The following is a 21,862-nucleotide window of genomic DNA, read 5'->3' on the forward strand; positions in this document are numbered from 1 at the left end:
CCCTGCCCTCTCCAATGGAGGTGGTTACAGCTACCCCCAGGAGACCCACAGCTATTAACCCCTGCCAGTCCCTTGTCTTGTCAGTCCCTTCTTTGTAGAACTGAGGAAGAAGTGAATTTACCTTAAACAGCAACGTCTTCCATTAGCAGCATTTCTGGGTGTTTATCTGTCAAAAACCTCTTTGGTCAATAATTTGATTAAGGTTCTTAACTGTGGAACAAAAATGTATTTGGTTCCTTACAGCTGAAGAGAGAATATTTTTAAAACAGCAGTAATACGAAAAGGCAGAACTATTTCAGGTTTTCCCCCAACTCTGCACTCCTCATTTTTACCTGATGTGAAGATTAATAGTGTCTCTTTTGTACTACTAGTGTCTTTTGGCTTTGAATTTCCACTGTAACATGGAGTGTAGTCTGATTACAGGATCACACCTTCCATTTGAACAGTCTCTCACCCATGTTAACCTGAAATTTGGTAAATTTAGAAAATAAAATAGCCTATTTTATACCTTGTGCCTTCTAGGAAAATTGAGCTGTTTTCTGCTTAGGGCCCTCACAAATGTCCTCCCACCATAAAACACTCTGCAAATCTAGAGATAGTAGTGAATGTCAGGCATACTCACTCTCCTACAGTGTTACTTTCTGATGGCTATCCAAATTTTGTCCCTGACATACATCTCTGTCACAGAAGAATTTGCTTTCCAATCATAACAAAAAAGTAACTAAAGACTCTTCTTGCTTACTGGAGGATGCTGTCCAGTGGACCAAGGACATTGAGACCTGAGGTTACAGAAATGCTCTACCGACTGACTATCCCACTAGAAGTTTCCAACACAAAATCCTAAGCAACTGTAATTAACTTTCCTATATTCTGTTTAAAACTAATAGAGAATTCTTGCTTGTCTTTTGAGCCTCTAGAGAAGAAGATAAAAGAAGGAGAAGATCAGCCTTGGATTGTTTGTCTTGAATAACGGTTATAGATTATAAATAGTTCAGAACTGGCAGATGAAGATTCCAAGTCAAGTTTGATTCCAAATACAAATGTTGATTTAGGAGATCTTCTTAAGCCTTCCCTACTTCTGATTGTGTTAAGCAAGTAAACAGTTAACTCTTTTATAATGTGCAAGCATTGGGTTGTGAGACAGTTGCTGACTGCAGCCATAAGCAGATGTGGTTCTGATACCTACTGAGTTTGGCCCTCAGTTTCTTGCGAAGTGTTTCTTAGCCTAGCTACAGACAGATCTTAAAAGGTGACCTTCCCAATACAAGCAAAGGACCCCTGATTTATGAAGGCCCTCTTGAACAACATTTAGGTCTGTGTTTCTGCCCTTTGTACACAAAGGATAAAGAGAAACTGTTTTGCAGGAACAGCAACCAGCATGACCATTCCTGCAGCAGTAAGCAGCTGTCGTTCCACCACCTACTACATCGGTGCTTCAGCTTCTATTCCAGGCTTGTGCTAGTCCTCTGATAAGTATCTGGCAACACTGCACAGCAGTTTGTTTGTGTGACTCATCTCTGCTTTTTTCTAGCTTGAGAAGGGTTATTTTTTTCCCCTTGACATCTGAAATCATTCTGATCGAGATCACAGAATAACCTCTTGTATTAATTCCCCTGCATGTTTGCAGAAGGTGTAAAGCCATCACTGAAAAGAACAGCCTCAGCATCACAACACCATTTTTCCTGCCAGTCTTATGGATGTGGTGTGTTTGTTGGGGAAGGGGGGGGAGAGAATTTCCCACCTCTTTACCACATTTGATTCACACCAGTAGCTTCACATGAGGTAGTTAAAACTCTTGGTATGGTGGGTTTTGTCTTGCTGGTTTTGTTACTTTAAAATATATTCAGAAGATTTTCCCTGTGATTAATAATAGGTTTTCTGTGCTGTGTGCTGGAGGGTATTTTGCTGTGGAACTCCCGATGTTAATAATCTCCAGCCATGTATGGAAAGCAGACAAACTATGAGGGAAGTAAAAGTGGGCGGAGGTAATTGCCAGAACAAGCGTAAGATCCATTTTTATCAGGGGTGGGTATCAGCAGAAATGAGAAGCTAGATACAGGGAAAGACTCAGATATTAGTAGCGTTGGATTAGGTCTCATACGCTAATTAAAGTTGAGAAGATGCCAGGTGCCAGAGAACGCAACAGAAAAACAAGGACATTATGATGATGATGATGATTCAGCAAGAGGGCTCGTTTGTGACTGAGAAGTACCCGGGGTAGAAATGAGTTTCATTAATTGCTTGGTAGAATAGAGAAGGCCTCTTTCTATTACAGTATTGTCCCATGCACTCTCTGATCCCTAGAGAATGTTAAACAAACAATGCATTTGGAGAAGCCCAGAAGACATATGTCTGGAAAGCTGCAAAAGCTTCCTGCCATCCCTGGGGATAGAGGGGGGAGAGAGGAACTGAGCTGACATTTGCTCAACCTTCTGGTTTGTCTTTGTCTAGCAGCCCGTAATCCCTCACATTTCTCTATTCACTTCAAAAATTCCCATGGATATCCTACTCACATCCTTACCAGCTTAAATTACCTCATTCTAAACCTTCACCGAAGGAATGGTAACTGGGTCAGTTTGTAAACTAAGGCATATGAGCCTAAAAAAAATCCTGGAGAGGCATCCATGACAGTGAAGTGGCACAAGTCATGTGCACTGAGAGAAGAAACTAGAAACAGTAAACCAATGTATGTGTAATTACACCTATTTACTGAATTTAGAGGCACATATATGAACTGTGACTAATGAGATAACCCAGAGATGTTGATAGAGTTAGTAATACTAGTTAGTAATAATAAGACTTGTTGTGAGAAAAACAGCTAGTATTTGAATGTAAGACCAACTACACATATCTAATCTTATGGAGGTATTTACACATTAAAAAGGGCAATTCAGATCCCCCTCAGCCAAATATCTGGGGCGTAGTTCAGTTGCATACACTTTTTTGTTGTTGTTTTTTTGTGCCATTTGATCTCTTGAAGGGCAAGCCTTGGTTTGCATTTGCAATGACAGGGATGTTTTCCTGGCTCCAGCTACCAGTCCAGAAGGATATGAGCCTCCAACAGGCCTTTATGTTACCTTGTACACCCATGCAGATGTCCTGGATGTTCAGGGGCAAATTACATTAGACAGTTATTTTTAGCTAAATGAATGAAGCACACAGGTAGCTGTAACGTGGATCACTTGCTGGGCTCCAATGTCTACTGTGCCTAGGATCTCCCTTTAGCTACTCACACTGGAAGAGTACTCTATTGAAGAAGCTCATCTCACTTCCATCTGACACTGAAAGAAGACGTCTTCTCTAGTACCTCTATCATACATGGACAAATGAACTTAATCTCTCTTGACAGTATGGGAACTTACACCTATAGACTACATGACACCTGTATGTAAACATCTAAATGTTAGAAGTCAAACTGAAGCTAAATACCACCCCAATTAAAACAAACATTAACAGATGAATTATTGTCTCTTCCTTTACTATGAGGAGTGGTTTTTTCTCCTCTCTGTACAGTTTCTGCAGTAACTTTCAAGCATTAGCTAACACATTCCATTTGTCAGAGACAGTCTCTGTGTTTAGTGCTAAGACTTCTGATGAATTAATATATCTGATTCTGACACCCAAAAGTCAAAACAGCCATTGATATTTTGGAGAGGGGGTCAGAGAATACTTACAAGAATGTTTAAAGGACTCAATCATATCCTGCAGAACAAGAGGATGATCACTGGACTGTAGCTCTGCATTCAGAGCAGTGACTGTTATTGTCTGTATCATTCTCTAGCAACCATGGAACAAGATTACTGAAGTTCCAACAGGCAGAGAATCTACTGCCTCAAACATATGGGCACACACAAATTGTTGTATAGCCCATGTAAGCATGCCTGCAGTCCTGTTACTGACAAAGATAAAAAGAGTCCAAAGGAAAAAAGGAACATGGCAAGATCATAGACTATAAATATATATACATAAAATACAGATCACAATTTTTGTTACAAATCTTGAATTTAACTGAGACGTAATATTGGAAGGTTGGAGAATACACAAGGCAAATTTAGTCAAATGCACGGTTTCCTAAGCAGAGTGTTATTAAACACTGAAATAATATCTGTGATAGCCGGGGCTCTCCATCGCTGTAAATGTTTTCATAAAGATTAGATGCTTTCTACAACAGATGCTCTAATTGAAAAACAAATTAGTTCAGAGGAGTCCCATGCCAGAGATCAAGCTAGAGCATCACACTGGGTCTTCACAGCCTTACAACTGATGCAACTGTGCAAATACCTATTCTCCTCAAAAAGAATAATTATTTTAGTTTCCCTTTATCTGGAGTCACCACTGCCATTTCTAACACGCTCCAAGCCTCTTGCTCACACATGCTGCAGATGGGCATTTGGCTGAGGGTGACCATAAGGAGTGAGGGCACTCCCAACCATGCTGTGCTGTGCAATTTTACCTACTGACACTTGGCTGAAGTACAGTTCTCTGTGGGTTTGCCCACTGTGACTCACCGTGCTCCAGGATATATTTCACAATCTCTCCGTGCCCAGTCTTGGCAGCGTGGTGCAACAAGGAGCCATGGTCGGGTCCTTGGATTAACAAATTGGCTCCTTTTTTACAGCATTCTATGAACTGGAAAAAACAAATAAACAAACAAACAAAAAAAAATGCATACACACACATGGGAAAAGGATAAGGAAGGAGAAGCAGAAAAACAAATATGAAGGCAAATCATTTATCATTTTTTTGTAGGAAATCAGTACAACAATGCAATGCAATGTGATGAAGTATAATATTACTTTCAAGTCTGTTTTTAGGCCTCAATGAATAACATCTGAAACTGGAAGTATTGACAACTGTATGGGTTAATAAGACCAGGTCATATTTCCTGTATAATGAGGCATTGCTGCTTTACAAGCACTGAGTTACTGCTTGCTAGCAATGCTTGCAAACCCATGTCCAGTGAAGTTGTTGGGATATTTAAAAATATACATATTTGATAGAAAATGTTGGTTCATTTGCTGAAAATTCCATTTTTTTTTTCCTCAGTAAGGGAGGCATACCCAAGGCAAACACTTTCTGAATAAATCAGAAAACTCAGAAATCCACAGGGAGCTGGAGTTGAGCTGCCCCAGATCTCCCTTCTCACACACTCTACCTTGTCCAGGGCGCTCTGAGGGGAAAACACTATCCAGGGTAAGAAGGGACAGGGAACACCCACTGGTTAGCTCTCAGAATTGCTGCAGACTCTGTGGGGGCTTCCAGTACAGATTAATGCAGAAAAGAAGCAGCAGCTTGTCACAGTGGGGCATTATTTATGATGTAAAACATGTGAATGAAGGCAAGAAATTTCCCTGTCAAACCAAACACGGGCAAAAAGCTTTCAAGAAGCAGAAACTGGAATATATGTTTATGACTGCTTGATTGAGGAATGCTCCCTAGGTTCTACAGCCACCACAGCCAAGGAAGAGGTATGGAAGGTGCACCTGCAGGCAAAGAGTTGGGCTAACAGTACTGTCATTTTTACAAATGGCTCCAAGCTGGCTTTTCCCAGATAATATTGCAGTCATTAATCACAGCCTTCATCCAAATTCTGGAGCAAGTTTGCAAACCCTGACTTGGCTACTGAAAAACACAGCCTGAATAAATGTCAGACTTTGGGAACAAAACTTTTTAACACAGGTGCCTTTTCCTCCCAAAGCAGGGTACCAAAATCTGACAATACCAAGACATTATGTGTTTTGAGATGTCCATCAGACCATAAGACACTAAACTGAGTTTCACTCTACCTGATCCTGTCACTATGTAGGAAGAAGTTAAGATGTCTCTAACAACTCTAGTGGCTTGGTCACCAATATCACTACAATAAAATCTCATTTACCGTGTAAGGCTGCACCAGAACTACCCGGTTCAGTGCTGCCTCTGCTAGTATAGTAATTTCCCTGTTAGTAACTGACACATTGCTCCACACAGTGCACTATGGATCCTGGGCTGAAAGGTGCTGCCTAACACCAGATCCTATTCACTCGAATTTCACACCTCACCTGACTGATGTGTTCCCCTAATATTCAAGGTTTCCTGGAAAGGTTGTAAAATAGCATTTGCCAGCAGTCCCTACAGCAGTCTATTTATGTTCTGAGCAGAGGTGTGATATAATTTACAGTATATCAGACCTGCAAATAGCTGTGAAAACGTGGACACTCAGTGCTCTGTGCTTACCTTCAGCAGATCACCAGCTATGACTGCCTGTAAAAGTGCTGTAAAAGACAAACAGAAAACTAATGTTAGTCAGAAAGTATTCTGCATATGGCCTCTCAGCTGAGAACATACCTCACAGTATGTCTGGATTAAGACAAATGCCTCAACCCACTTGTGCACTCATATACTACCAAAATTGATGAGGACTCTGGACTGACACGTGAGGAAGGCAGAAGGAAGATTGCCCATGTTGAGTGAATGCTATATGGACATCAAGGCAGTGTTTCCAACGCTGTCCTGGAATTTCATGCTTCTGTCTGAATTATTGCCTTGAAGCACTTTAGGGAATTTTCAACAGTGTTCACAGGTTGGGGCTGAGTCCCTGGCACCTGAGCCTTAATTGAGGACACCTATGTCCAACACAAAGAACCCTCAGACCATTCATAGTGATGGTGACGTGGTCAGTCAGTGTCAATGACACAGAGAGTCCCAAGTGACAGATGACTGAGGGGCAAAATAGAGATTTCTTAATATTTATTTGTATTACAAGAACACCTTGATATGCCAGCTGGACAGCAAGTACTGCCAGTTGTGTAGGCAGGGTCAAACACAGAGCAAGAGTCAGTCCTCACCCTTTGTAATGTAAAGGGATGCAGAAGGAAAGAGAGACAAAGAGAGGAAAAGTAAACAAGGGCTCACAGCAAGGCAGGGCAGAGCTGTGAATAGAGCCCAGGTCTACTCACTGCCAACACCTGTTGGGACAAGTCCAGGAGAAAGAACAAGTTGGGCAAGAGCCTGGAACTCTGTATTGCCCTGGGTATAGGCTACATTCAGTAACACTACAGGTAGCAAGCAAGTAACCACCTTCTTTTCTCCTTCTCGCTATCATAATATTTATAGTAAAAACAATTATGAGTAGTCTTTCTGGGAAAGCAGTTATTTAGTTTGCTGATGCGAAGAAGAAGATTCAAAGAAAGCTTTAAACATTTGCCTCAGTTCATATCTTTTCAAGTGTGCCTAACCCCATTTCTACCCTCAAGGCTAGGCAGTGCAATCAAGTGAAGCATTTGCTCAAGTACTATCCTTGATAAAGGCGCCAAAAACTCAAGTAGAGAGGAACAAGGGGGAAAGAAATCCATAGTACAGACTTGCCCCTGAGAAATAACACACAGGAACTGCACAGTGTGAATTTCATGAGGAGCTTGTTATAGCTCCAGAAGTGACAACACATCCAAGCTAAACACTGCAGAAGAAGAAGGGTATGCAAAGATGACTCAACAAATGTCCCTTTCTCTGAAAACACCTGGAGTTGTGTGTGGCTTTCAGGGGTCTCAGCAATGCCTAATGCCCTGGTCTCACAGCAATGGGAAAAGAAAAAGAAAAAGAAAAAACAGTCTAGCTAATTCAGGAAAGCAGGAGCTGCAATCACGGGTAATTCTTGTAACATTGGATTTGGAGCTGTTTTACAGTGAGCATAAGTTAAACTAAGTCCTGTAAATCCCCTGGCATCTGTTGGGGGCTAGGACACACTGCTTTGAGGAATGGAAAAAAACAAACACCAGCAGGTAAGATAACGAACTGGAAAAATACAAACACATCTTTTCCTCAGATTTCATTTTCAGGGGGGACAGCCTTTTTTTTTTTTTTTTTCTTCCCAGCATTTCTAATACTGGCTCAGGACAAATTAATACAAGAGCAGAATGTGGCCCTTGTGCCATTCATTTCATCTTTTTCCTCCTTAATCACAGGTTGGATCTCAGAGATACAGTTACTGGGTGGGCTGCTGCAGTCTGGGATTGTATAATTATTCTGCTCTCCTCACACGTGCAGAAATCAAATGAATTGGTGACATCAGCTTTTCATTGCCATCTACATCCAGTATTTTAATACACAGTTGCCCTGAAATTACTTGTTAAGAGACAAAGATGCACTTTCTCATGCAAAACAGAGCTGCTAGCTAAGGTTATAGCTCAGAAAAGACAGCAACAAGATCTAGAAAATAGTGAAGTCAAAAGAAAAGCCTAGCAATCTATGGCAAATCTTCTTCATTGAGTACTCATAACCAGAGGATGGTCTGATGATATTAGGGTAAAACAGCTCTAAAACACATTCAACAAAATTAAACTAATCTTTTCCTATATTTTCTAAGCATCCAATCCAGCAAAGCATTTAGGCAGGTACTTAGCTTTGAGCTAATCACAGTCTTGTCACCAAGCCTACCTTCAATCTTAATTTTAAGTGCTTTGTTAGAGTAGAACCTATTGCATAAATGAATACATTACAGATCAACAAAACCAACAGGCATAACAAGTAGATTAGACTACTGTAAAATAAGCCACAACTCTGGAAGACTTGGAAGGTATTGAACTAGAAATGGGGAAAGTTTTTTTAGAACAGGGTTCACATTTGCATACGCTTATGAATATTGCTTAGCACACTAACCCAATAAATTCAGATGGGACTGCTGGGCATATTCAGGAGGAGGGTGAAGATAGCAAAAATCACCTGATTGTAAAAGAAGTTGTTAAAACAAGCAAGCAGATGGTATTGAAAAGAGAGTTGAATGAGAAATTGGACAAAAACATGGTTAACATGCAATGCCAAACTACCTTAAAATTAGAAACATTAAAGTAAGAATGGTTTTATTTCTTCTGAGCAACACTGCACCACTCATGTAATATATAACATGAATTATTCAATTGTTTTATATCATAACATACCTTCAGGTCTTAAAGAAGCCTCAGAAATTACTTGATTTAATAAATATTTAAATTAAGTCTTTTTTTTTTTTTCCTCAGCTTTTCCTGAGACAAGCATTTGTCATGACTAATAGAAATGTTTTATTACCTTTTTCATTTATTTAGCAAGCAGATTTATTGCTGATGAAATGTGACAGCTTGACAAGACTGGAGACTCAAGTGCTCTGTCCATATAACTAGGAATCACTCAGCCTGTCGCAGTGCTAGACACCCTGGGCTGCCTTCTCAGTAAGGTTCAACCCTCTGTACCAGTACACCCCTACAGACAGCCTCTATCCCTTCTCTGCAGCGTCACCAACTGCTCTGCTGAAACAGCCAGCAAATATAAATCACTGACTGGGGAGATGGATCTTGACAGAGACCTTACCTGCAAAGATATGGACAGACAGAAATTCAGTTTATGTGTATAACGGCTGATAGGGAGCAGCAACTTGGCGTGAATTTTGACACATGGTTCTAGCTACCTCCCTAGGTCAACTTACAAAAGGTGCTGCATTAAAAATAAAAACGTAACAAAACATACATTTGAATTGTAAATTAAATATTAAACCATTCAAAGTGAATAATGCACTAACAGGGAAAAAAAAAAAAAAAAGCCAGGTTAAAAAGGCTGCTAATTGAATTCTGGTAATTCTGCAAGCTAGTGAAGCTTAAGAAATAAAAATTACCTCCCAGCACATCCACATAATAATACATTTCCTGTGGTATGCCTTATTCATGCTATTTCCATGTTAGCACCCAGTTTTTCTATTGGAAACAGCTATTTTTATTTCCTATTCTAAGAATAAATTTTAAGGTCACAGAGTTGTAATAAACATTTTTGTTTCCTATTCATATAATTAACCTACTGAGCCACAGTTGCTCCCTGGTTTTGTATATGTGTTGGCAGCATTACAACTTAGCGCTGCAAAACCAGTCATTAAACACTGGGAAGATAACAAAGAAGTCAAGTATTTGCACTCAGTAACTTCAGATGCTGTGAGATACCTAGAGGAGGCTGGTCTCACAGAGCTGCCTGGATGGCCAGAAGAGAAGTAATCTTCCAGAGAAAGTAACTGGGAACCCCTGCTACAGCTCCTGTTGTGCATCACCCTCCACAGACAATCTAAGTTTTACAGGAAATGACCTCCCAGCTGGAGCAGCTAAATTAAGAGCTGAAGTAAGACAGCGAGGAGATTCTTCAGGAGTGCATTATGCCAGGAGACATGCCCAAATGCCTGCAAAAACAGCCAAAAATGGACAAAATGGAGCATCCTCATTTCAACTACTCCTTAAAATGAGGATGATACTCCTGGTACCAAGCAATGCTCAGGATATTTAGCAAGTTACATAAATAATCGTTAGTGAGACTGATAGCCATAAACACTCTCCAGATTTTAACAGTCATATTGCACATTTGATTTGACCCTTCCCTGATCATAGTTGCAACTGCTGACATTATGCAAACTAAACCCCAGTGAATGTTGATAAAATTCTGTGGCTCCTTTGAAGCTTTCACCATCTCCAAGGAATCCTTCCATGGAGGGTGTAAGGAGAGTCACTGGAGGGAGCAGAATTATTGAAAACTGCTTTAAAGTGTAAGTACTGCACAAACGAGTTGTCATGTCCATAGATAAAATGAAGCTAACTGGAGGCCTACGAATGAAATGTGCTGTGTGAGAGCAAAGTATTATTTATGACAATACACCTTAAAATGGGTTAAAAAATGCAAGACTAACTATGCATCTGAACAGTGTATAACAATAAATAAGGATTCATGCATTTAAGTACATGGGGAATTCTGTTGGGATTTACCTACTATAACTCCAACACATAACAAAGTTAGGGCTGATAAAATCTTTAGCTCTTTCAAAAGACAGAGTAAGATAGCTGATGATTTGAAGGGATCAGGACCTTGCAGAAATTTCAGTCGGACAGTGCCTACAGCTATCCATCTCATTCTAAGATACAGAACATGGAATTAATACACCATCCACATTGCAGTACTGGGTATTTCTTTCTGGTTAGAGGCAGCTAATTAATATATTAGACATTAAGGCTTTTCTGTCAATCCTTCTGAATTTGAATCTTAGTGTGCAACACCATTTCCTGCTAGATTTGCTCAAGGGAATTCTTAAGGATCACCTCCTCAAATACTGCCTCACTCAAACCTTGCTGAGCTGATAATGATAAAGAAACTGCAGCAGAAGATGACATCATCAAATTTCTTGACAGTTATTAAACTTAACTTGGCCTATCATTAACTTCCAGAACATTTCCAGCTCTTTATTACTGTAGAGGACTATGTGAAATTCATAGAACTGGAAATTTAAAGTAATTACTGTTTTACACATTGAGAAGTTAAAAGCAGACCCAGACTAGAAGGGTGTTCTTTTTACACAGCTGGATTCTTCTGAGCTATTAAAGATCAGCAATACAAAAATGGTAAGAAAACAAGCTCTTATTCCTAATTTCACACCGGTTTCATATAAATCAATAATAACGTATATTTCAATCACTCGAAAAGCTAAGCTTTCAAGTGAGTGTGAAGTCCAGATAGATTATCATTCAGAAATACATTGTTTTCTCTATAAAACAACAATTTTCTTGTAACAGCTTTGTACAATCCAGTAAAGATCAAATCTAATACCAAAAACTGACAATAACATAACTTTCCTAGAAATGTACAGAACTGACTCTTTTTCTACTCTAGCCACAATCTTCAACCTTGGCTGGCAGAAGGTGGTCTGTGGACTACTTGCCTTCCAAGATGACTATAAAAACCAAGCTTCTAAATTATACAGCAGAGCATACACATGACATATCTGAAGGGTCTGCCAGTCCCATAGACAGATTTTAGGGATCCACAGAAAAGAAAGGTTAAAAATCTCTACATTTGAATCTCTACATACAAGCTAGTTACTTCATCCTACTATTTAATCTGCTTTTAAAGTTACAGGGAAAAAAAAAAAAAAAAAAAAAAAAAAAAAACACTTTAAAATATTAAAATATGTTTGCCAAACTATCTACAAAATAGAGAAATTAAATTTAAAAAATAATAATGCTTTATTGGAATGAATACAAGCTTTCAGGTCTTTGATTTACAGAAAGTCTCAGGGCTTACCAAAGCTGGTGATGCTTAAACATTTCTCTTTGAAGCTAAGCTAAGTGGAAAGAGCAATTAAATGTTTCTTCATGTATTTTATGCACCTGCGAGTATTGGAAACAACTACTGGAGATAATGAAAAAGAAAAGTAAATGGAAAAAAGCCTTGTTGGTAGATGGGTTTCCTAGATGCTGAGACAAACAAACAAACAAAAATAAAGCAAACAAAAATAAAGCAAACAAAAAACACACAGAAACAAACAGCTCTACGTGGGTATGAGAGTCAAAAGACTAGCTAACAAAAATGTCCACAACAAATCAAATTGTCCACTAGAAAGACTTGCTTGAATTTCTGCACAAGAAAATAACTTCTATGTTCACTGAAACAGGACTTTGCATTAAATAGCTGTCTGACTCTTACAACCAAATTTTCATCAGCTGGGCCAAAAACCTGCACCAAGCCCTAGTAAGGGATGCCCACTGACTTTGGAACCTATTATTACAATGGTGCACAACAGAATGATTTTTTTCTTACTGCTGCATGTAGGAAAAGGAAAAAAAGAAAAAAAAAAAAAAAAAAAAAAAAAAGCCCACTTTCATGAGAACACACTGTAAAATCTGCCATGGGAATCTGCCTGAAAATAAAGCTGAGTAATGGTGTTTCATAGCAAGACTCTTGGGTATATCTGTCAGGTGATAACCTTGATCTTGTTTTCTTTTTATGCTGATTTTTACCTTCACATTAAACTAAAGCTCATGTATTGCAGCAGGAAAAAAATAAAATAAAAATAAAATCTTGCACCAAACAGAATAACACTTTTCTGTTGTTTTTGAACTCTGACAATTCTGATGCTGAGCAAAAAGATGGTTAACATACCAGCTTCACATTTCAATACTTGAGAATTATAACCAAACTGTTATAACCATTATAACCAAACAAGGGATATTTTGGCAGGAAATTTGCCTGTAAGCCCAAAGAGACATCAGTTTTTAAAGTTATTTATAACTAAAAATAAAAAATAAAAAATAAAAAAAAAACCCTCTCACTATCCCTTTTGAGAAGTTTATTCCTTACTGAAGGAGCAGTGTGGCATGGGAATTGGGAAGAGGCAAAGGTTTCTTGACTTCCTAGAGAAGTTACACCTCAGCCTAAAGACTGTTTAAAAACCATGATGGAAATAAGACAGGAAAAATATATACAATTTGGTGATTTCTTGCCTACAGGACACAGTGTTTCTCATGCTGACTACAGCAAGGATTGATTGATTTTGAAACTTTACAAAACGTTTCTGTTTGCTGCCACTACGCAGTACCCAAAAGAAACTGATGGTAAACAAGTTTTCCCCACAGGATTTCAGCTTTGGGAAAGGCTTAGGCTTCTTAGGGAATCTGAGAGTTTCAGCACTGGTCTAGGTAGCTCACGAGAGCAGTGCTGTGAGGCACTATTTCCATGAAAGAAAACCAGATAAAGAGCCCAAGAGTTCAAAATCTTCCCAAGAGACCAAGAAAACACAATGCAGCAACCTGCTGCAACCAAAAGCTCAAAAGCACATCAGCTGAACAGCAGCCAGACAGAAGTCTGACAACTATTCAGCAAGGGGAATATTATGAAGGCCTTCACATAGCATCTCCAGCTAATCCATCTGTACAGGAAAAACATGTGCATAAGCATACAGTCTCCTGTGGTTTAAGAGACACCTTTGAAGCATGCTGGACGCCTGAATAAGTCATACTTCAATAACATTTATTTCTAGGATTGCACAAAGAGTTAGAAAGTCTTTCTAAACATTTTGGGTTGTCCTTTAGCTACAAAAGTACCACATCCTGTGCAAATACAAAGGAGAGAACTGACACAGTTTTAACTGCAGCTGTTTGGGAATTAAAAAAAAAAAAAAAAAAAAAAAAAAAAAAACTTATCATGAAAAAAACATCCATTACTCAGGTGGTTATAAATATGCATTAAAAACCTTTTCCTTTTAAGAATTTTAGATTTAAACAACACGCAGTATCAAAACACTGTTTAGAGAGAAAAAAAAAATAATCATACACAGGCTTCATGAAGGAAAGGAAGGCCAAATTCTCGCTTACACAGAAGTTCCTTCATAAAACTCTGGAAGGATAAAGAGGCTTTCAAGCAGATGTAAATTACACTCAAACTGTCTTTAAGGTCCCATTTGCACTGTCAGACTAGTTTAAAGGTAATTTGATGCCAATTAGAGTCCACCCTGAATTGTTTATGTGGCATTGGTGCTGAGCTAAGAGTGCAATTAAAAGTTAGGAGTGGAAGTATTCAAACACTAATGCTGAACTTTTCCTGCAAGACCATTTCAATCAGTTTTACAAAGAGAAAGGATAACCATAAGGAAAAAGGACTTCCTTTATAAATGGTCAAGAAAAAAAAAAAAAAAAAAAAAAAAAAAAAAAGAGTTGCAGATAAACGTACTATCTGGCAGGCATCGTGACTTTTTTTTTTCCTTTTTCCCATCCACCATTTTTATTTTTAAGCCAAGACAGGAACAATTACTGTCATTTTCAGGAGTGATGTGGTGGAAGAGAATGTCTCTGATCAAGCAAGAACACCAGGCAGGGAGACTTCGGCTGACTAATGCAGCCACTTTATCAGTAGGGTTGTATTACTTTGGCAGGAAGGGAGTTCTAGGTAAAATGATTAAGCAGTGATTTATTTTTATATTTAAAAATAAGAAAGCATAACAAAAAAGGAACACTGTGAGTCATGCTATCCCTCCCCCTTTCCTAACTTGGTAGATCATTCCTATCCTAGGCACTCCTATCGCAATCCCTTCAGGTTTTTGCCACTGCAAGGCTGGCTGCAGTGCCTTTGCCTAGGAATATCTAAGTAACTCATCTTCAGCAAATAGGTCTTCATAGTAGGACTAAATAATCTGAAAGTCAATTCAAGCATTTATTTGCTGGAGGAGGTCTTGAGTGGGTGGAGGGAATTGTTTTCCTCTTTTACATTAATAGGTTACCACGTTTATCTGACCACAAACAGCATCACTGCCTCCACCAGAAACAAAAACCAGGAGTGAAGTACATTGCAAGATTACTCAGGGCTTCTGCTTGAAAACAGGGCCCCTGATCCAGACAACACTTTCATTGCTCCTACTTCCTTCTAAGAGGAAAGGGATAAAGATAGTGGCCAATGGGAAAGAAACATTTCCCATTTTTCCTCTGCAAGTCATTCAGATGCCCACATCTGCCAGATCTCTCCCTCCCAGCTGCCTACTGATCCCTCAGCCTGCTTAGATATTATAGGAGCTGGGGTGTGGGCACCTTTTAAAGATTTCAGACTAAGAGGATCTCCCTCATGCCTGGAGGAGTGGTTTGACAGAACACTTTCTCTTGCCATAGGTACCATGGCTATACACCAATCCCACCCTCTGCTGAGCTGAGAAGTGAGTGAACAAATTCAGAGCAGATCCCCACACAACTGTTGGCTCAGCTGGCCACAGACAGACTTTCAAAACACTGTCCAGGAGGGCTTTCTTCCCAAAGTGGCTAATTAATCAAAATAAATACCTGCAGTCAGGAGCCCCCCCACAGCACTGTCTTTGATTTGGGCAGTGAAAGCATTCCAAGACATCTTAATTTGTTGCTAGGTAAATGGCTGCAACATCACTCTGAAGAATATAGCTTCTCAGTTGGAGCTGTGCAAAACCATCACTCTCTTTTGATGGAATGATGGAATATGGTGTATAAAAGAGAGGTGCTTTTTTTTTTTCTTTTTTTTTAAATGATTCTACCAGCACTGAGAGGTTTAGGTTCCTCTGAAGTTCTCTGCTCTTCCTTTTATTCAGATAGCAGAATACTTAAAAAAAATAAAAAATACAAAAAACTCCTGAGGAGACTGTTCTTTTGCAAACTATGACTAGCAAGACTAACAGTAACTCCAAAAATAGGAAAGAATGTTGACAGCATGAAGGCCAGCCTCCCAAGGCTTCCAGGGAGAACAGGAAATCCTCATGTGCCAGTGTGTTCTCAGCTCTTGTGCTCTTTTATGAGACTCCTACAGCCTTCTTATTTTTCACGGGTTCTGACTTCTCCTTAATGGGGCAGACAGTACTGGAGTACACACCATAAAGCACAGCACATCCTGCCTCAAAGGGAGAAGTTTGTATTGGACAGCAAAGCATTTTGCTGTATGGAATGGAATTGTCACCACCTTCTGTATAAACACTTGATCACTCCCTTCCTTGTAATTCATACAGCAGCTCTCTTCTCCCAGAGGGGCATCTAGAGGTTTGTATCTCCAACCCTAAGCTTCCAGTTTGAAACTATGCCAAGCAATTCCTGTAGAAAATTCTTCAAAAAATGTTAATTTGAAGGTCACCATTTAACCCCCACTTCACTTCTAATGTACCCCTAGCTCTGCAAAAATACCTCCTAAGGACAATATATCCAGACTGGGTGACTATCATAAAAGCATTCCCTGACAGAATCTGAGAGATCTTTGGGTGTCTCCGTTTGTCTTTTCAAAAAGAAAATCACTCTTCATCTTCACCCATTGTGTCATATTATGACAATGTAATAACTGACTGTCTCCAAAATATCTCCTTTGAATATATTTGCCTCTTGCCTTAATTTCTCATTTGTGCCCTACTCCCTCATGAATTTGGAATGTAATGCAGCAAAAAGATATTAAGTTTAACATAGCAGAGCCTGCTAGAAATTATGCTGATGCAACATAAAGCTCATCTGCTAGAAGAAAAGGCAAAAAGCTCAGTTTTGTGGGCTTCCACTCTAAGCTCCTCTCTAAACTACTATGCTTTGAATTTTACTTAGCTAGTTCCATTTTGTCAGACAATTAGGGAATTTGGGGTTAGCTTTTCTATCTGTTCTTTTTGTGTTTTGGTGCTTTGTTTTGTTTAAAAACAAAGAAAGTGGATGAATTTCATTCTTTAAATACTCATTTCCTAAATACCTGTACCAAAGACAAAGACAAAAACCTTCTCAAAATCTTTGAGAGATTTTGTTTGTTTGCTTGTGAGGCTTGGGATTTTCTATTAGCACTGTTTCCCTTTCTGTGGCAATTAAAGTGTTTCTGTTTTGTAGCTGATAAAGGTGCCTTTAACACGTGTTCACAACAAGGAGCATTGTGCACTACTACAATTGTTCAATAGATGCCCAGTCCCAGACAGATGGTGCTTTATCCTCACCCTCTCCTCATACAGCACAATGCGTTGTCCTTTCAGGGATTAATGGAAGTGACATATAAGATGCTAATTCTGATAGCAACTCTGTTACTACACTACAGATGCTAAAACTACTGCTTACAACTAGAAACAGGAAGCAGGTGCTGAACACTGAACATTGAGAAACCAAAGTGATGAGCACAATGCAAGAACCTATTCACAATGCAACCAGAAGATCATAGACAAGGAGAAAGAGACATTTGAAAAGGAAGACAAGGATGATGGGAAAGAAAAACACAGAAATTTTAGGGGAAAAAAAAAATACCGAAGATTAAAGAAGAAAAAACAAAGACCAGGAACCAAATGGGAAGTTAATATAAAAGATCCAACACAACAGAGAAAGTGTCTTTTCTCGGTTATGGCCAACACATCAGTAAATCAGCACTAGAAAGGTGCCTCGTAATAGGGAAAACCAGCTGAAAAACGCGATGGCATTGACGTAGATTATTCTATGGTTGGATTTTAACCCGCTATATACCCCAAAGCAATACTGGCTTATAAATCAACTTATAACTGTTTAACATGTTGAATAAGCAGACAGTTGAGTACTGGTTATTAGTGAAAATAAAAGTCCTAATACTGATTCCTGGATCCCTACTCCAAGAAAAATATGCCAGCAGAAGTGTGCATAAACACTTTAAAAGGCAGACAGGTCAGAGAGAAATTTTCAGCTCTGTCGTGGATTAGCTCATTTTGTGCTTAGATAGATTTCAGATCAAAGACTAATTTGAAATGCTTTCTCAGTTATGCTTAAAGTGGGCTGAGAAGCACCTAGGCTCAAATCAGCTTGTGGTACAGCACATCTGTCATGTTTTCCTTTTGGTATTGTGCTCATTTACCATGGTCTGCATGTGGCACAGCAGGGCAGAGGAAATCCAAGGTATTGGTCCTCTCTTTCTGAAAAAATCATTGGGGCATGGGAAATCTTTTGTGTTTGAGATACATTCTTACATATTTAAATGTTTGACAAATCTAGCCAGATATGTCACAGTCATGAAACATAAAAATTTGAATAACTAGCACTACGCCATCAGTAATTGGTCAAGGAGACACTGGCCTTTCATCCTGCACTTCAGAGAAGGTTTCTTAAAGCAGAAAGGGAAGAGTGAGAAAGAGGAGGCTACTCTGAGATGTTTATCAAGGCTGAAAAGCCAGACCCTTCGCAGCAGATGGTAGATGGAAAACAGGAAGATTTTGAGAAAGAATAGAACAGTATAAAAATACTGGAAAGAAGGAATGCATTATGATAGTAGAAAATACTGAGGTTTAAAGTTATAGTGGGAAATACATTCTACACTGTCTGTTTCTCCATTAATAGATAAAAAATGAAGCAATAGAATAAATAGAAGGGAAATGGAAAAGCAAGAGCAGTCTATCACTAACAATCTTATCCACTAAGAAGATTAAGTCCTGATCTTGAAACAGCATAATAAACCATAATGTTTTCAAATTTATTCTGAGGGCTAGGGAAATGGTAAATACTGTTAACATCTCACACGTCTCTAGTACTTTGTATTAAGAAGATATAGTCATGATAAAACACAGATGAACTATTAAATAAGAAAGCTACCTTTCGCTCACAAAGTCAGTGTGCTGCAAATCACTGGAAGTAGAGTGAGCAGCAAAGTCAAACTGCATGCATCTTGTCAGGGGATCCACTGCTATCAGGCAGTAGGAATGGACTAGGTGGATCTTTGGTCTAACCTCTTTATCCATTCCTATAGCTTTCTTTACTAAGAAATAACATGTCAAGGAGATAGAAAAAAAAAAAATTAATGATGGTATGTTTGACAGCCACTATACTGGATTAAAAAGGTCTCAGTTGAGGCAAAGGACAATGCGGGTCAATACCTAACTAGTAACCTCCCACTCCAAGCAAACATACATCAGTTACACTCTGTAGCATCTCTAGAGTCCCACAAAACCTCAATTAGTATTTTTATTGCTCACTTGTGTAGCACTCCACACATTTCCATGCTCAGACTCCCCTTACATCTTCATATGCAATTGTCTTTGCTATTTCACATCTGGACCTTTCTTCAATAATGCTTATTGTATTGTCCGGAAATTTTGCTGATTTTGTAACTGCATATAATTTGGATGCCAGAAAAAAAAAAAAAAAAAAAAAAAAAAAAGATATTTATTTCTTTTGCAGTCCAAAATAATATTACAGATTCAGAGCTACATAATGAACTTTCCCCTCTCAGTTTCATTCTCCTCTTTTTTTTTCCCCATTCCTTGTGCAACTCTGCCAGTGTGATTCCCTCCTGACTTGCAGCATGCCTCTGGACCTCAGTATCAGTGCCACCATACTTTAATGTCCTCTAAAGGGATATATGTACAACTTAGCTCTAAGAACCTAAGTTGGTCAAGTTATTAATCAGCTAGTCACTGCATTCTTCTGCTTTAGTCCATAGGGAAAGATTAAACCCTTCAGCCTTCTTCAGAACAAGCACATTACCATAGCCTCCAACTCTTGCTACTCAAACAATGATATTTTTACATGTAGAAGCTCCTAGCTGTGCTAAATTCCATACCCTGCTACTGATTTTATTTTTGAGGTAACCCAAGATAACTTAGGTTCAAGCCTTTAAAGCATAATCCTCTCTACTCTGTTACAAAAGTACTGTCCTGTGAGCCATAAGAGATCAGTTCATCTTCACTAAAACCATGTATCGTTCTTTAAGTCCACAAATAACTTTCCGTAGGTTCTCTATGCAGTCATGTGTATGAATTGCAAACACTTCCAATGGTTCGGGTTGCTTGAGCAAGATTCATTTTACAAATAAGTCAGCATAGCCTTAGCTTCTGCCAGGCCCAACTAAATGAACCAGTACTTCATGTCTAGGTGTGAATGTTTGAGCAACATTGAACTTTCATTTTTATAAAGTCATTTTTGCCCAACACAACTGTCATTAATCTCATTTTTAATGTTATTTGTATACATAAAACAGATCTTACCTTGATCTTCTGAAGAGACGGGTGACCTGAAATATAAAAAAAAAAAAAAAGAAAAAAAAAGGAAAAAAAAAAAGAAAGAAAAAAAAAAAAAAACACAAAGTCCAATCAAACTTTGGCATGAAAAGGTCACAAAGAAGTTTCAAATTGTACTGTGGGGAATTGGATATGGAGGAATTGAAAGGTTTTATTCCTGGGCTTACTTAGAAGGAAGGAATGGAAGACAGCTAACAAAAAAAATGTGCAGAAAAATGCAAAGACCTTCTCTAGCAGCAGGTCCTGCAGACCAGAGCGGCCATATAGAATTATGTTCATAAGACCATGATCTCACTATTAAGCACTCAGGAAAATAGTTTCTTTTGGATACATGGCAAAGAACTTACCTACTACTGTTACTGTCAAAAATAGCTGATGTTCCTGTTGAGAAAGTCCTGATCCCCCAGAGATTATCAAAGGGACCATAATTAAGTGCAAGCCGGGAGGAAACCTCACAGCTAGAGGTGGTGTAAGAAATAACAGCCTCAGAGGAAATAGCAGTTACTAAGGAGGCCATTTCTCTTACTACTCATAATTAATGAATTAATAATAATAATAATAAGCCAATGCTGCTTTCACAAAGGCAACAGAAATGGACAAAGAAAAAAAAAAAAAAAAAACAACACTCTCTGGACAGATGTAAGTGCTGCAAAAATAAACTTAACAGCACCAATGCAAGAGTTAGAGGATACCCTACCATTGACTTAAACCTCTGACAATACTCCAAGAGCAAGGCATTATAAAACATGAGGGATATCTCAGTGCTCTGGCTGATAAACAGAAGGTCCCCACTAAATTTCAGGGATCTGTTTCACAGTTCCCTTCACTAAAGAACTCACTCCTCATCGTATTGCCCAACATACATGACAAAAAGAACATAAGAGGTGTAAATTATTGGCCCTTCATTTTTGCCTTTGCTGCAATAGCTTGGCTCAGAAAAATTGGGCTAATTGTACAGCCAAATCTGGATATGCCTTGCTCATTGAGACTCAGTTTGACAACACAGTGGATTGGATCATTGCCTCAGCGCCTCTCTGACAATGATTTTCAACTGCATATAAAGTCTTCCCACACAGGTAACAAGAAGTTTGTTCCTGCAGTGAATGGAACAACTCATGCTTCCTTTCCAATATATATTTAATTCTGCACCAATATACAAAACTAACAAATTACTAAAAATTTAAAACTGTTAGAGTCGTCAACAAACAGATCAAAGCTGACATCTGAAAATCAGCCAGAGAAGGGAAAATAAAGTACACAAGGAACAAAAGGGGAAAGAAAAGATATATATTTAACTGAGTCAGTGGGGGATAGAGGGAAAGCAAAGGGTTGGAAATCCTGGATTTAGAGGAACAGAGGAGCTGGGGAAGGATTCTTGATCTTATTCCATAATAGGGGTTTGAAAGGTAAGGTTGAATGATCATAGGACATCAGAAACAGATATGCACACATGTGGATGGAAAGAAGGAAAAAAAAAAAAAAAAGGAAGTTTTCCTAATGAGGTATGCAGATTTTTATTTTTAAAATATAAAATTGCAGAGAAAGAGATGAAAGAGTTACAGCATGGCTGGAGCAACAGTCACTGTGAAAGGAAAAATGTGATTACCTAATTAAGAT

The 21,862-nt window shown here is 38.7% G+C and overlaps 1 protein-coding gene across 8 annotated transcripts in view; it reads right to left on the reverse strand.

Moving 5' to 3' along the window:
• DGKI (diacylglycerol kinase iota) overlaps positions 1 to 21,862 on the reverse strand; it is a gene marked incomplete at its 5' end in the record, with an annotated part of 213,446 nt that overhangs the window by 10,462 nt on the left and 181,122 nt on the right. For all 8 annotated transcript variants that reach the window (XR_014685744.1, XM_084497769.1, XM_084497768.1 and 5 more), the window contains 3 exons: positions 4,509 to 4,629; positions 6,217 to 6,254; positions 20,213 to 20,238. Coding sequence is in view for 7 of the 8 variants with exons in the window: in XM_084497769.1 (XP_084353895.1) it covers positions 4,509 to 4,629; positions 6,217 to 6,254; positions 20,213 to 20,238 (185 nt within the window). The remainder of the gene's footprint in view (positions 1 to 4,508; positions 4,630 to 6,216; positions 6,255 to 20,212; positions 20,239 to 21,862) is intronic.

This window comes from Aythya ferina (assembly GCF_964211825.1).
Source record: "Aythya ferina genome assembly, chromosome: 1".
Classification (NCBI taxonomy): domain Eukaryota; kingdom Metazoa; phylum Chordata; class Aves; order Anseriformes; family Anatidae; genus Aythya; species Aythya ferina.